The sequence below is a fragment of the Dipodomys merriami genome, unplaced genomic scaffold (assembly GCF_024711535.1).
Source record: "Dipodomys merriami isolate MVZ:Mamm:240054 unplaced genomic scaffold, mDipMer1.0.p SCAF_6, whole genome shotgun sequence".
NCBI lineage: Eukaryota > Metazoa > Chordata > Mammalia > Rodentia > Heteromyidae > Dipodomys > Dipodomys merriami.
Genome location: NW_027206179.1, coordinates 21,179,689 through 21,194,794, shown reverse-complemented (window position 1 = coordinate 21,194,794; position 15,106 = coordinate 21,179,689). Strand labels below are relative to the sequence as shown.

The following is a 15,106-nucleotide window of genomic DNA, read 5'->3' as shown; positions in this document are numbered from 1 at the left end:
TGATGAGTGGTGTTTTTTTTCTACAAGAAATGTAAATTTGTATTCAACCTTATACAGAAATGAAAACTTCATACCTGAACTAAATGAAGGAACTGTACATGTCTCACTGCTGGGCCACTGTAGAGGTCTTCACCTCCACTGTTTCTGAAGTGAGGAAACAAAGTCACGTGCCAGGTCAGTCACATGTTGGCTGCATCAAGCCTTCTATCTTTATTATCAAGAGATTCTTTTCCCCACTGTTACAATAAGTGAGGGTTGGCCATGTTCCAAACTTAATGTTATTTTGCATGGATTCTGTCTCTAGACTTTTATTTACCTTATTGCTGGAGTGACTTGAATTTTATGGCTCCTAAATGAGAGGTTTATGATTAGGGAATCTAGTTCAGTGATAGATTCTTCGACCTATCCCTAATGTTGTTTGGTTTGGTTTATTACCGTGGGCAGAGATTTCAAAGGCTCAGGCAAAACTACACAGAGACTTTCCTGAAGCTTGAAGCCTGAATGACTCAGGAATGGGAGTGCTGTCATGCCCCTCCACCATGTCTTCTTCAAGAACTCTTCACCTTGCCACTGATAGAGAGTACTTGTGATGCCACAAGATCCTTGATTACTGGTGTTCACGTGGTATACAGCTGTCTTTCCTTAGTTGTAAAAGTACAGTACTACCAATTCTTCAAGTAGAACCCCCTACTCCCCTACCCGTACAACTATTGGATTCCTGCAGAATGCTTTTTTTTTTTTTTTCTTTTCCCTCCATCCCTGGAACTACAAGGAGCCAAGTAACAGTGAATGGCCTCCTCTGCCAAAGGCACTGGTCGCACCAGCAGGATCAGCATTTGCAATCTGAGCTGCAGCTATTTCAGTGTAGTTGTTTGCAGCGATGTGGAGTACAGGGTGGAGGTGTGCACACATAGCTGCTAAAAAAAAAAAAAAAAAAAAAAGAACACTTTAGCCCAGAATATTCACCTCAAAAGAAGTAAGGGAGATGATAAAGATCAAAGCCTTGAAGCTGAAGAAGACAAGCCAGAGTAATAATGTGTCTATATGAGCACTTGGGAATACTAGAACAATCCAATGTCTGTGGGACAAGTATTCACCCACATTATCTGGTAGAAGGACCTCAAGACCTTTTTTGAAATCTGTATCACAGAACTGCTACAAAAGCAGAGAAACTAGTATGAGGATTCCCAAACACTCAACCTCTGCTCCAATAACAGCCAACATTTTGTCAGTTTTGTTTTATTTATCCTTCACGTTTTCTTTCCCTCAGGATTTTAAAGGAAATTTCAATAACCAAGTTATTTTTACCCCGAAGTATTTCAGGATCCTACTCCTGTTAGGATTGTCTAATAATGAATACCCCATGTTCATCACCAGAAAATCAGCAATTTTCTTTAATACAGATGTGGTACAGAGTGTTTAATTACAGCAGGGCAGTGATTCCAGTTAAATAAAATTAAAAATTTTTATTTTCCCAAATATAAAATTACTAAATTAATGTCTTAAAAGAAAATATAACATGGTGAAAGCTTTAAATTATACCCCATTCACCACAGGATTTATGAATAACCAATCACATATTCCATCATTTTGGCAAAAAGATGAACTTTTTAACAGTTTATAAACCTAATATAGCAAAGACTGTATACATCTCCATATTGCACATTTTATGTACAAGAATAAAACAGTAAGGTCAGTGTATTGCATATAGAATAAAGAACAACACAAACTTATCACAAGTAAACTTATGAAGAAGCAGATGTATTAAAAATGTAGAAATGTAATACATGTATGTACATGATACTGAGGCTGTATTAACAAACTGTATGTACACAGTGATATGCTGTTCTATATTGGGTTTGTTAGTTACAGGCCTTTGGTTCTAAATTGCCTGCCTGACTAGTTTTAAGCTCACATAGTTCCTTAAGCCTTCATATGTTTTAAATGCAAGGAATGAATATAAAAGCACTAAATCTTTTTGTTCACTGGTACAAAAATTACAACATTCAGTTCCCTTAGGTCATCAAAAACTAGTCACAAAAATAGTTCTTGTATTCAACCTGAATGTGCCACAGGAAAAAAATAGTATTTTCAAGATTCTCCAGCTCAGCCTAGAGGCAGAAGGACCCCCAGCCTTTGTTTCAGTGCCACTGTCCTTGCTTTGTACGTTCCAGAACACTATTTGTTTAGTTATTTAGTTTTACTACTACTCTGTAGGGAAGAATAAAATTTAACTCCAGTTTAAAAGTGTCCACATACTAACGTTACAACACATGGTAAACTCTGAATATTGCCAGTGAGATTAAAAAAAATAGGTACACCTTCTTTCAACTTTATAGAACATCTGCTATGAAATACCACAGTCCTTAATCCCTTTTGTTCCCTTTCCCCATGGCTTCTCCCTGTGCTCACTCTCCTGGGGATGAGCTGTGGGAATCATCCTGAGTTTACAAATGACAAACAAGTCCCTGCCTGTGGGCTACAAGGCGAAATCACACAACCGAGGAGGAGCTGGTCAACCCGTGAACCATTGTGCTTGTTGGAGTTCCACTGATGGCATTGAAGATATGAAGGGAGTTCGGCAAAATGCTGGTCTTCTCCTCCAAGGGGCAAATCTCGAGGCACAGAAACACAATGTTAGGATAGTACAAGTCCCAGACAGTCTTCAGAACTGTGTTTAGGTAACATACACAACTTATCATCAGTGCCATCCATTATTGCCAATTACGGTACAGCCATGGCTTTGGCAGTTTGCAGAGTGGGTTTCTGCTTATTGGATAAATGGCTATTTTCAGTTTGGGATTGTGAGGAGGAAGTCAAGAAAAGCATGCAGTTTCTTTTATAAGTTAGTGAGTAGACAGCCTTCTATAGTCACCAGATCTTAAAGTGACCTGAGGTTTACTGTACAATTTGATTTGGTCATGACCTAGGCTTATCCCTTGAAAAAGCCTTTTGAAATGAATTGGAGCATCTTGTTTCTCTCTTGTCTCCTTCTCCTAGGTCCTATAGATCATCCTGGGTAAGAGAGTGTGGCTCTTCCTTCCCTGCCACTGAACAAGTACTTCACAGCTAGTATTGCAGGAAGAAATCTGGTTTAGACCTGACCTGAACAGACCTGCACAGAGGCTCCTCTGGAAGCAGCAAAAGCAGCCAGCTCAAGTCACAATCCCTTTTGCTTAAGCAGCCTTCCTTCCTTCCTTCCTTCCTTCCTTTCTTCCTTCCTTCCTTCCTTCCTTCATTCCGTGGGGCTTGAGCTCAGGGCCTGGGTGTTTTCCTGAGCTCTTTAGCTCAAGGCTAGTGCTCTACCACATTGAGCCACAGTGTCAATTCCAGTTTTCTGGTAGTTAACTAGAGGGAGAAAAGAGTCTCACAGACTTTCCTGCTCAGGCTAGCTTTGAATTGTGATTCTCAGATCTCAGACATCTGAGTAGCTAGGATTACAGGTATGTGCTTAAGCATTCAAAAGGGTTTAATCTTCATGGTGGTTGACATAATGGAAAATTCAAGGTACAATGAAGAGTAAATCATTGCTGTACATCTGGGAATTTAACAATTTCATGTAATTTCTTCCTACTTTCATCTTTTTTAGTGTCCAATGCTGGGCCCTACTGACCAAGCTCTCTGTCCTATAGGAATCTAAAGGTTTCATGGGAAAAAAATCTCATTTTCTCCATAAATTTATTCCCATAAGACCCTCTTTTTTGGCTTAACAATCCACACATTCATTTCTGTAGTCATTTAATTTTTTGTATTTTTTCAATGTTCACAGAGGCTGTTTTCCTTTGAACATGTACTATCCCTTGTCCACAACTGTTCAAACTCAGTAGCAATTTCATGTGTGTATGTTTAAATGAGTTAGTTATCAGAAAAATAAAACCAAAAACTTGACATTACCATCCCATCTGGGCATGTCAGCATGGAGGAGAAAAAAACAAAATTGAGTTAAAGCTCATATATTGAAATTCATTTCTTACTATGGAAGTTTCCCAAACAAACCCCACTGTGATAAGATAACTGACATACAGGCCTGGCTTCCATTCTGCAAGGCCAAAAGATGGTAACACAGGAAACAGACAAACCCAGTCACGCATGGACAAGGTGCTAATGCTAATTGTAAAGATGAGGCCAGAAATTCAGATGAATGTATGCTGGCTGCTGACATTCACTTGGTGCCCTGGTCAGATAGATGGCTCCTCTGTTGACCATACAGCCCACAGAAAATTCATATAGGAAGGACACAAGAGCAATGGGGTCAGGAAAGATGCTCATAAATACAAGAAACAAAAAAACAGTGGTTAAAAAATCCAGAATACCAGATCAGTTGTAAATAGCCAAAACTGGAATAATGCTATATTTTCAATGATAAAAAATGATACTTCCTTAATCCAGGTTCTATTGAAATACTGCATATAAAGAAAGGTTTATGTACAAGCAGTATGAATATGGACTCATTTGGCTTGCCTGGGGTAGGGCGAGGCCAAACTTATGAAATGCAGCACCTGTAAAAGCAATGATGGCGCGCTTCCACCTTGGGTTGCTTTAGATCATGGATGGGCAGTCTGCAAGCTAGGGCTATGTTTTTCTTCAGATACTAAAATTCTGGAAGGCCACTGGTAGGCTCGATTCATCATGGGGTATATCTGAGATCCCAGTGAATCCCTGTGGCCTAAAAGAGAACACTAAGTTGCTGGAGTCAGTATGGCATTTACCTGCTCATGCATGATTTCAGACAGCTCCTTTGCCATTTCCCTGTAGTTGGCCTTCATTTCTTCCTGATATTCTAACTGGTCTTCTTTAATCAGCCGTTCATTTACTGCTAGGGCCTGACCACAAGCTTCTACAAATTGCCTGAAATAGTTGGGGAGAGAGAGAGAGAGAGAAAGAGAGATAAAGACATGCAGGAAACAAAGGATGAGTCTTAACAGCACTTCTTTTCTGAGTAAGTAACAGAGCTAGAGTTAAAACCTTCAATACCATCAAGGCTCCATAGATAAAGACCTGGGTCCCCTAGTTGGCATTATGGAAGGTGGTGGAGTCTTTAGAAGGTGGGGCCTAGCAGGGATTGTTTAGGTCATCCCCTAGGTGAAAAACCTTTAACTCCCTTATGTTAAAAACCTTCAACCTGTTTTGGAACTCATGAATTCCTCACATTTTTGCTTCCTGTCACAAGCTAAGTGATTTTGCTCTGCCAAATAATCCTACCTTTCCACAGGCCTAAAACCAATGGGGCTAGTTGATCACACATTGCAATCTCCAAATTTCCAAAACTTGAGTCAAAATAAACATTTTTTTCTTTATAAGTTAATTATCTCAACGATCTGTCAGAGTAACAGAAAGCTGACTAACACACAAAGAAATGACTAATATGTGAAGAGACATTTCAGTGTGCTTTACCTGAAAACTTCCTTTAGCAACTTCACTTTATTGTCAGGATATCTTTTCGTGTTTGTATCATCTAAGAAGGCTCGAGCATATGCTAGTGGACCAGCATTGACCTAGATAAAGAGTAAAGATTTTAAGTTAGAGAGAAATTGATCAGTATTGTTTAGTTTCAGTTGGTCTGTGCTAAAAACACTGTTTGTGTGAGTTAGTCATGAACCTTATCTTCCAGGAGCTTAAAAGCCCAGTGGAAAGTATAAATAATTGTGATCTGTCCCTGATTCCATCATCCCTGAAGCCATCCTCAGGGTAGCTGTGATGAAGAGAGGTGTGTGTGTGTGTGTGTGTGTGTGTGTGTGTGTGTGTGTGTGTGTGTGTGTGTGTGTGTGTGTGTGTGTGTGTGTGTGTGTGTGTGTGTGTGTGTGTGTGTGTGTGTGTGTGTGTGTGTGTGTGTGTGTGTGTGTGTGTGTGTGTGTGTGTGTGTGTGTGTGCGCGCGCGCGCGCGCGCCAGTCTTGGGATTTGAACTCTGGGCACTGTCCCCAAGCTTCTTTTGTTCAATGTTAGTACTCCATCACTTGTGCCACAGCTCCACTTCCAGCTTTTTTCTGTGATTAGCTGGAGATAAGAGTCTTACTGGGCTGGCTTCAAACCATGCTCCTCAGATCTCAGACCCCTGAGTGTCTAGGTTTATAAGTATGAACCACTGGTGCCTGCTGAAGTTTTGTTTTTGTTTTTTAATATATAAGAAGAAACTGTTACTGTTAGGGAACTTGACCTGATCAAGCTTGGCCATGCAACACACAAACACCAAGTCTTCCAAATCTGTACGTCAAGGACTCTTACTACCAGGGTTTTAGTCCATGAAACTTGTGTTATGAGACATGTGATTAACAGATCCACCAGATAAATTTAGTGAAAAGTGCAAAAATATGGTTACATCCAGTTTTAAATATATAATAGTTGGCCAGGCATGATAGTAAGCTACTAGAGAGGCAAGGTTGGAAAAAATCAGGATTCAAGGCTAGCCTGAGCAAAAAGTTAGTGAAATCCAATTAATCTCAACCAGTACTTCAGTGTGGTGGTTCTCATCTGTAATCTTAGATATGTGGTAGGCATAACTAGAAGGATAGTGATGTAAGGCTGACCAAAAGCACAGGACTATCTAAAGAAGAACTAAAGCAAAACATGGAAGGGAGCATTACTTAGTTGCACAGCATCTGCTGGCAAGTTGGAGGCCCTGATTTCAAACCCCAGTACATGAAATTACAGCAAGAATAATAACTACCACCCAAATCCCCCTAATGGTTCAGCTTGCTGAACTGGGTATACAGCTAATTTGCTATTTTCAGATGAAGTAATTATTTGAGTTGTGCTGGTATCAAAGATTAACAATGTGAATGAACTAAATGTACATCTCTTTTTCAATTAGCTAAGAAGAATTTTCTGAAGTTGGTAAGTCAGGAAATATAGGAACAAGGAAAGAAAAAGGGCTGGATATGTTGAGATGGGAAGGACTGTGAAAGCTTGAGCAAGGACTAGTCTGTGCTCAAAGTATTTTTCCCAGAGTTCTGTTGAGCCTGGAAAGCAAGGAGAGCAGTCTATATAATGATCTGATCCATGGGATGCAGGACTTGTGTAGACAGGCAAGTAGAAGCCACAATGGTTAGAGATGAGACCTGAGACAGGAAACCAGCTTACTTCCTATGATGGCCCAGTATAGAGGACCAGACTCAGCATTAGTCAAGGCATGTGTGGAAACCATGTTAACATGAAGATACCACAAAGATCAACTGTGTAGAATGATACAAGAAGTCATTTAAAAAAGATATAAAGAGGAGCTGGGTGCCAGTGGTTCATGCCTGTAATCCTAGCTACTCAGGAGGCTGAGATCTGAGGATTGAGGTTCAAAGCCAGCAGGGCAGGAAAGTCCGTGAGATTCTTATCTCCAATAAAAACCACTAGAAAACTGGAAGTGACATTGTGGCTCAAGCGGTACAGTGCTCGCCTTGAGCTGAAGAGTGCAGGGACAGTGCCCAAGCCCAGAGTTTAAGCCCCACAACCGACCCCCCTCCCCCCAAAAAAGCAGAGGAACTACGGAAGACCTAATATAACAAGATTGTGGGACACAATGTCCAAAGTCATGTAGCTAGCTCTGCCCCGAAGAACAACACCTTGGTGAGCCTTTTGTGAAAAAGTTACAGAAATACACAAACAAGGTGACAATTTCTTCTGATCTCAGCCTTGTCATTACTTGTATGGGCACAAGTAGAAGCTTAATCTCTTGGGCTGGAAAGGTGGCTCAGTGGTAGAGTGCTTGCCTTGCATGCCTGAGGCCCTGGGTTCGATTCCTCAGCACCACATAAGCAAAAAGAAAAAAAGCCGGAAGTGGCTCTGTGGCTCAAGTGGTAGAGTGCTAGCCTTGAGCTGAAGAGCTGAGGGACAGCGCCCAGGCCCAGAGCTCAGGCCCCACGACTGGACTCCCCTCCCCCCCCCAAAAAAAAGAATCTTAATCTCTTAACATGAAACTCTTGTGTCCTATAAAATGATTGGGTATTTTATAAAACTTGTAGGTCACTGTGAAATGGAAGGATGTTTGCCTTTGTAAAACTCAACCTGTCAGGTCCTGCCCTTTGCTGGCCTTTTGATAGAGGTTGAATGATCCCCTACTGTTTTTAACTACAGAAATCTATGGTCTCTGGTCCTGTTGTATAATCATTTTGCTGGGAAATTTATATTCATTTGTTGAACTATTATAGCACATCATCTTTCAGGATATAAGGGAGGTGACTAGAAATATCTGTAACTACTTCTGTGGTCCATGACATTTAAAAACTATCTCAGCAACATCTCATGGTGTTTTCAGTGTAGATCTGATGAAAAACTGACAAAAACTGATTTCAGAAAATTACCTCTAAATCCTGAATCTATATAGTACAATGTGCATATAATCTCCACAAATATACTCTACTTAAAAAATAAGATACAGGGATATGTAGACCAACAAATATGTACTTGAATTACTTATATACACTTAAAATAAAGTCAGAAGCCTACTGGTCACAGGACAGAAGTGATTGTAAGATTTGCCAATTATGTGGAAAACTGTATAAGATATATAAAATGACATTTTTGGCTTTTTCAGTGCGAGGGACAAAAACCACTTGTATATGTCAAGCAAGTGCCCTTCTACTGAGCTACATTTCCAGCTCTCCTATAAAGACAACTTTGTAAAATCCTTTTATTGAGGTATAATATACAAGTGCCCATATTTCATAATTTGATGAGTTTTCACTGACTGAATGCATTTGTTAATCAGTATGTAGATAGAAGGTGATCTTGTCAATAGATGGCTCCTAGGATTTGGGGTGGTGCTATGAAAAAATGTATCTTGGCCCTTACTCTATGCCACAAACAAAATCAGTCCCACATGGATTATAGATCTGTGAAGGATGGAGCAGGCAAACATGGGCCATCTTTGAAATTTTTGAGTAGGTACGTATTTCTCTAAATGATACAAAAAAATGCTACCAGTAAAGGAAAATTGATAGATCAGACTATGCTAAAGCAAGTTACTCTTTTTTGGATGTACTGAAATTTGAACTCAGGACCTTGTACATTCTAGTCAGGTGTGTGCTACCACTGAACCACACCTTCAGCCCTTTTATGTACTGGTTGTTTTGAGTTAGGGTCTCACTCCTCACCAGCTCTGCGCCTGGACCTGAATCTATTTTATGCTTCCAGTTTCAGTTGGATAACAAGTGCACATTACCACATTTAGCTTCTTCCTTTGAGACAGACATGTAGAATCATGATTCAATGTAGGATGACCTGGAACCATAATCTTCCCAGTCTCTGCCTCCCACATAGCTAGGATGGCAGGTGCATTAGTGTGCTGAGAAACTGGCTAAGAAGAGGTCTTATGGATTTTTCTGTTCAGGCTGGCACTGAATTGCAACTTTCTTCATCTCAGCCTCCCATGCAGGTAGGATTATAGGCATGATTTTTACTCAAAATATCACTAAGCATGAAACGTAGTTTTTCAGATACAATTATCATAGAAAGAAATAGTCAATAATTTTACTGGAAAACCTACTAGTATTTACCTTCCTATTTTTAGAATACCTTACTTTTCAGGCCCTTCAACTAGGCCCCTATGGTGAACAATTTCCAGCAGAGAGCTTCAGCAGAGAGCTTAGTGACAGTGACATATCACAGGTCAACAGCCCACAAGAGTGGGGTGGGATGGTATTTAAAGTTCTGGTTGATATCAGGAGAAGCTACAAAGATGCTAGGCAAGGAAATGTGGATTAACTGGCAAATCAGGAAGTCACATGGTACCCTTGCTGAATGAAGGTCTTGGAAGCTTCAGGGGGCAAGGGAGGCTTTAACCCTGCCTTTAACTCACCTGAACACTCACACTGCCTTGGAGTTTGAGCTGGAGTTTGATCATGTCTACTTCTGCTGAGGAGCACAGCTGCCGTAGCTCAGCCACCTTCTTACTCATCTCATCGATGGCCACTTCGATGGGGTTCAGGTCAGTGTGGTGCTGATACATGACTGGGATCCGTTTCTTCACGTAAGGGAAACAGTGTATGGCTGCCAGGGAGCAAGGGTCAGAATTAAACCATATCTTGCATAATCTTTATTTACTATTGCTGAGCTGCAATGAAAATGACTATTCCCTTCTTACAATTAAGGGACCCAAAGTTGCCAAAGTCACATGCTAGTGCTTTGTGGAACTGGAAATGATGTCATGTATATTTAATGCCAGGTTGTATCATAAAGTTAAGAGGGACAGGTCCTTGTTATTCATTTAGCATGAAAAATGTGTCTTTGAATAAAATCATTTTGTCATTCCTTGCTCAATTTTCTTATCCATCAATGTCCTGCCTTCCTTGGAAGTTATGAAATAGGAATGAGTTAGCACATACAAGATAGCCTTGAAAACAAAAATGCCTCAACAATTTTGAGATACTGCATAGGTTAATTGCAGAAAATGGTTCCATAAAAATGTCTTCAAAATTATTTTTCTCAGGGCTGGGAAGGTGGCTCAGTGGTAGAGTGCTTGCCTTGCATGCATGAGGCCCTGGGTTTGATTCCTCAGCACCACATAAGCAAAAAGAAAAAAAGCCAGAAGTGGCACTGTGGCTCAAGTGGTAGAGCGCTAGCCTTGAGCTGAAGAGCTGAGGGACAGCGCCCAGGCCCAGAGTTCAGGCCCCACGACCGGACCCTTCCCCCTCAAAATTATTTTTCTTCAAAAGACTTTGAAACCTATGTTAAATATGCACCAATCTAAGAGACTAATGAAAAATAACACATGGGACTATTTCTAAGCAAAGCATTTCATGAAGCTAAAATGCACAAACTGTTGAAACTATACTACTAATAAAGGTATTTAGAATTCAAGTGATGAAGTATTAGTAAAAACTTCAGTTTCTTATGCTTTTACACAAGAGATGATTAATTCTGTTTTTACTTATCATAAGACTTTTGAACATATCAAGAGTTAGCTTAAAAACAAACAGAAAAGAAACAGATTCAAATTTAGTGTTTCACATTTCTATCTCATTGCTTTATACAGTACATGAATAGTCAAGAAATTCCCATTTAATGTATATTTATTGAGACATGTACATCTACATTAAGAAACAAAATCAAGATGAGAACTGTTTATTCTTTAGTAAATTTACTCAACAAGACTTATCACAAAATAGGAAACAAGGTCAGCATTCAGATGGGCCATCAGTGTTCGGATAGACCTGGAAGACAACCTTATTGGTCATTGCTCAAGAGGTTTTATCAAATGAAGGTCGAGTTCCTGTCCTGGGTTTTCTTTTGTGTCCATGAGGATATACTTATTTTTGGGAGAGGTAATGTGGTTTCCACTCAGGACCTTCCACTTACTAGGCAGGGACTCAACTCTACTAGACAGGCCTTGAGCTCATTTTTTGTGTGGTTATTTTTGAGATAGGGGCATTTCTAGACTTTGATCTTCTTGTTTTTCTTTCCCATTGTATCTTGGATTATAGGCATGTCCCATATGCTTAGTTGCTACCACTGAAATAGAGTCTTGTGGGCTTTTCGACCCAGATTGGAACCATGCTATTCTGATCTCAGTCTCTCATGTAATTTAGGATAACAGGTGCATAACCACAGCAGTTATGTATTGACTGACAAGGGGTTTCTTGAAAACTGCAATCCTCCTCATCTCAGCCTCTCAAGCAGCTAGGATTGCAGGCATCAGCCACTGGCATTTGGCTGACAGACATGTTTGAAATGGCAGAACAATAAGTCCTCTTTTATATTTTGACAAGATCTGGGCACTGCTGCTTACAGTAGGGAAGTGATTCTCTGGATGAAGGTATCTTTAATATGTCATATAGAGGAATGCTATTACCTTCCCATTTGTAAGTGGAAATGTTTCACAAGGCCAGCAGTCATGTCATAGCACATTTAGTGTCACAGTAATTCTGAGAGCCCTGATGTAGGACACCATTATTTAAGAGAAAATCAACCTCCAGGGTAATGCTTGGGAGGTGGCTGTGGATCCCACTGATTTGATTCCATGTCAAACTCCTGAGCCACTGCTTCAGAATGGAGACTTCAAGAAGCAAAGGAGAGAGGTACACTAATTACTATTCAGAGAAAACTCAAGATCTATGTACAAGACCACCAAGTCCCTGCGATTTGGGATGCCCTGCTACAGATGTCCTGCTGCCTTGCTGTTTGATGAAGCTCTCCCTCAGTCTCCCTGGGGTCCAGGCACATCAACCCTTCATTTCCTGAGAGTCTGTATACAGATGCACTGGTCACTCCTCACCTTCAAGTGTTGAATCAAATATCTTTTCCTCAATGAGGCCTATCCTGGCTACCTCATCAAACTGCAATCTCTCCCTCAACCTCACACTCAACCTCCTGCGTTTTTGTTCAGAACATGTGGTATGTCCCTTTATATGGCCTGCCATTGTCTTCTCCTCTTGCTGGGATAAAAGCTGCAAGGGGCCACAGACCTTTTTTGGCCAGTATGCCAGTTGCAAAATGGTGAGGGCTCAATATGCCTTGTTGGGTAAATGAATCTATTACAGATCTGGAGACACATAATGTAAGTGCAAATGGGAGAAGATAGACAGCTCTAAGACCACCAAAGCAAGCCCTACTTTTTTTTGATACATAGCCCACAGGAATGATCCGTGGCAGGAATTGGTGACTGGAGGGAGAACTCAGAGTGACTATAAGGAATGGGACAGGTGGAAATTTCCAAACTCAGTGGAATCTGGGTATAATGTGGAAGACCTTGGAACAGTGACTGGGAAGAAACTCATTGTCAGAAGCCCCAGGAAAGAAGAAAAGGTAGGCTCAGATTCACCCAGGGAAGGTAGAGGCTGATCATGAAGGTTTTCAAATGCTGACATGATGGCAGTCACCTGATTGGCAACTCTCTAGGAAGGTGAGCCTTTGCTGGAATGAAAGGCAGAGAAGGTCAGGGCTCCCTTTTATCCTATAAGGTCAAAGATCAGGTTTGAAGCAACAGGTTTGATTCTTGTAGGAAGAATCGAGGAGATTTAACAATTTAAGGGAAAACTCTCAAGTTCAAAGTCTATAAAAGGCCCTTTAAAGGTTGATTTAGAACTTATATGCTTTCAATAGTATTTTTATCATTCTTTCTCTAACTCTACTCTGCCTAATAGTTATCTTTTCAACATTTCAAGATATTCCAGGACAACACTAACACCCTTTGTTCTGCCTACCATCATCCCTAAAATGCAAGAAGCACAAAAGCAAAATCAAGAATATGCTTTTCCTTCTTGGTTACAATTTATAACATTATTTAGCATAATTAGTTGGAGGTCGAGAAGGTTGAGCAATCTGCCCAAGTTGACACAGTGAGGTTCTGGGCCTCAGGTCAGACTCTGCAGAAAGTCACTGTTCCCAGAACAGACAAGGATTGGTCTATTCTGCCTCTCTGTTGGGCAGATACTCTTTGTCCCTTGGTTCTGATAGTCATATCCATTATCTAATCTAAACTAGTTCTGTAACAAATATAAACTGTAACCATGAGGATATATGTTCTGGGAAAATACCTTATGTCATGAAACAGTATGCTATCTCAACAATAATTATGATACGAAATCCTGATGCTTTGTAAGGCACAGTTCTCAAATTGGAGCATGCATCAGAATCCCTGTTGTGCTTCGTTAGCACAATGGCCAACTCCTGTTCTCTGATTCAGCAGGTTTAACACTAGGACCCGGGAATTTTCATTTCTATCAAGTTCCTAGGAGCTGCTGATGTTGCTGATCCTGGAAGCAGCTTTGATCAAACTACTGATTTAAAGAATCAAAAGTGAAATCATGGTACAGACAAATACTATCTGCTGGAAATCTCCATCAAATATTTGAAACAGTTAATTAGCCACTGAGATGTGCATTAAAAAGTGGATTCACACAAGGGAGGAGCTAACATTTTTGAGGAAAATATTGTTTGTGCTACATATGTTATCATCTTCTGACAGTAGACCTAAGAATGCTTTAGGATTATTTATTTATTTATTTTTACTGTACAGAGGGATTACAACTACATGGGCAAGGTAATGAGTACATTTCTTATCAGGCATTGTTGCCTCCTCCTTTGTTGTAAAGTTCGTTTTTCAACACATTAAACATATCTCGTTTTTCACATAGGGCAGGTGAAAAATTCATAGCAATATCTGGACCTGAGTTTTTTTTTAATACTGACATATTTTAGTAGCAGCTTTACTGAGATACAAATTACACACCATATAATTCACTTACTTAAAAGTGTAAGTTCACACATGAGAGCTGAAAACCACTGAAATGCAGCATCTTAATGGTGCTACTTTCCCTTATGATTGTGTAATTACAATTTCTACAATCTTACTGGATGGGAAATGTCAACGTCAACCTCTACATAAGCATAGGTGGCAGGAGGAGGGTGGGGGTGCGTGTGGGAGAATGGCTGTTTTCCTGGTTGTACTTAATAAAGGCTACTCTCTGGAAAATGTGCCAAATGATGGCTGTATTTGAAATGCCTGACACTGGAACAGCTCTTTTTTTTTTTTGTAAAGATAGTGACTCGCTATTAGTTTACACTAGTTAGGCTGTTGAGCGTGACCTACGGATGGATGTACTTACCTTTCCTAAAGAATGTAAAAATCACCCCCAAAGTCAATTAAGATTGTTTCAGTTGAGGTGGCTTCTGAATGCACTGAGCTTCCTGTCCAGGAGGTATCTGGGCTGAAGTTGGGTAGCTGATGTCAGCTGTGTGAGGTAGAAGGGAGCCAGCCAAACATCCTACTTATGCATTGAGCAGAAATTACTGAGCAAATTTGTTCTGTACAGGTCAGTTAGAGAGACACGTCTGAGGTGGGCTTCCCAACCTGGGGGACACAGTTAGGAAAGGAGCATGTGGGTTTCAGAGGGGCATCCAAAATCAAAATCACCTAAAATGGGTGTGCAAAGGTCTCTGGGCAGATCAAGGGCCATTGTTTTCCACAGATTTTAGAAAGGGCAAGTAACCTTACCTTGGATGTAAACTGGTGTGGAGGAAGAAGAATGTATAAACAGATAACCATAAAAATGTCATGAGCATTCCATAATAAAACTACATTGAACTTATATAACTAAAATTACTCTGTATGTATATCACTTTTATAACAATAAAATAAAATTTAAAAAATTAAAAAATCCATAATGAGAGTAGAAGAAG

General features: G+C 40.2%; 1 protein-coding gene across 12 annotated transcripts in view; it reads right to left on the bottom strand.

Moving 5' to 3' along the window:
* Positions 1–1,451: 1,451 nt before the first annotated feature.
* Dock9 (dedicator of cytokinesis 9) overlaps positions 1,452–15,106 on the bottom strand; it is a 259,631-nt gene continuing 245,976 nt past the window's right edge. For all 12 annotated transcript variants that reach the window (XM_070002693.1, XM_070002697.1, XM_070002698.1 and 9 more), the window contains 4 exons: positions 9,786–9,976; positions 5,395–5,495; positions 4,710–4,848; positions 1,452–2,615 (listed from right to left, as the gene is read on the bottom strand). In XM_070002693.1, the coding sequence (XP_069858794.1) occupies positions 2,493–2,615; positions 4,710–4,848; positions 5,395–5,495; positions 9,786–9,976 (554 nt within the window). In that variant the 3' untranslated portion in view covers positions 1,452–2,492. The remainder of the gene's footprint in view (positions 2,616–4,709; positions 4,849–5,394; positions 5,496–9,785; positions 9,977–15,106) is intronic.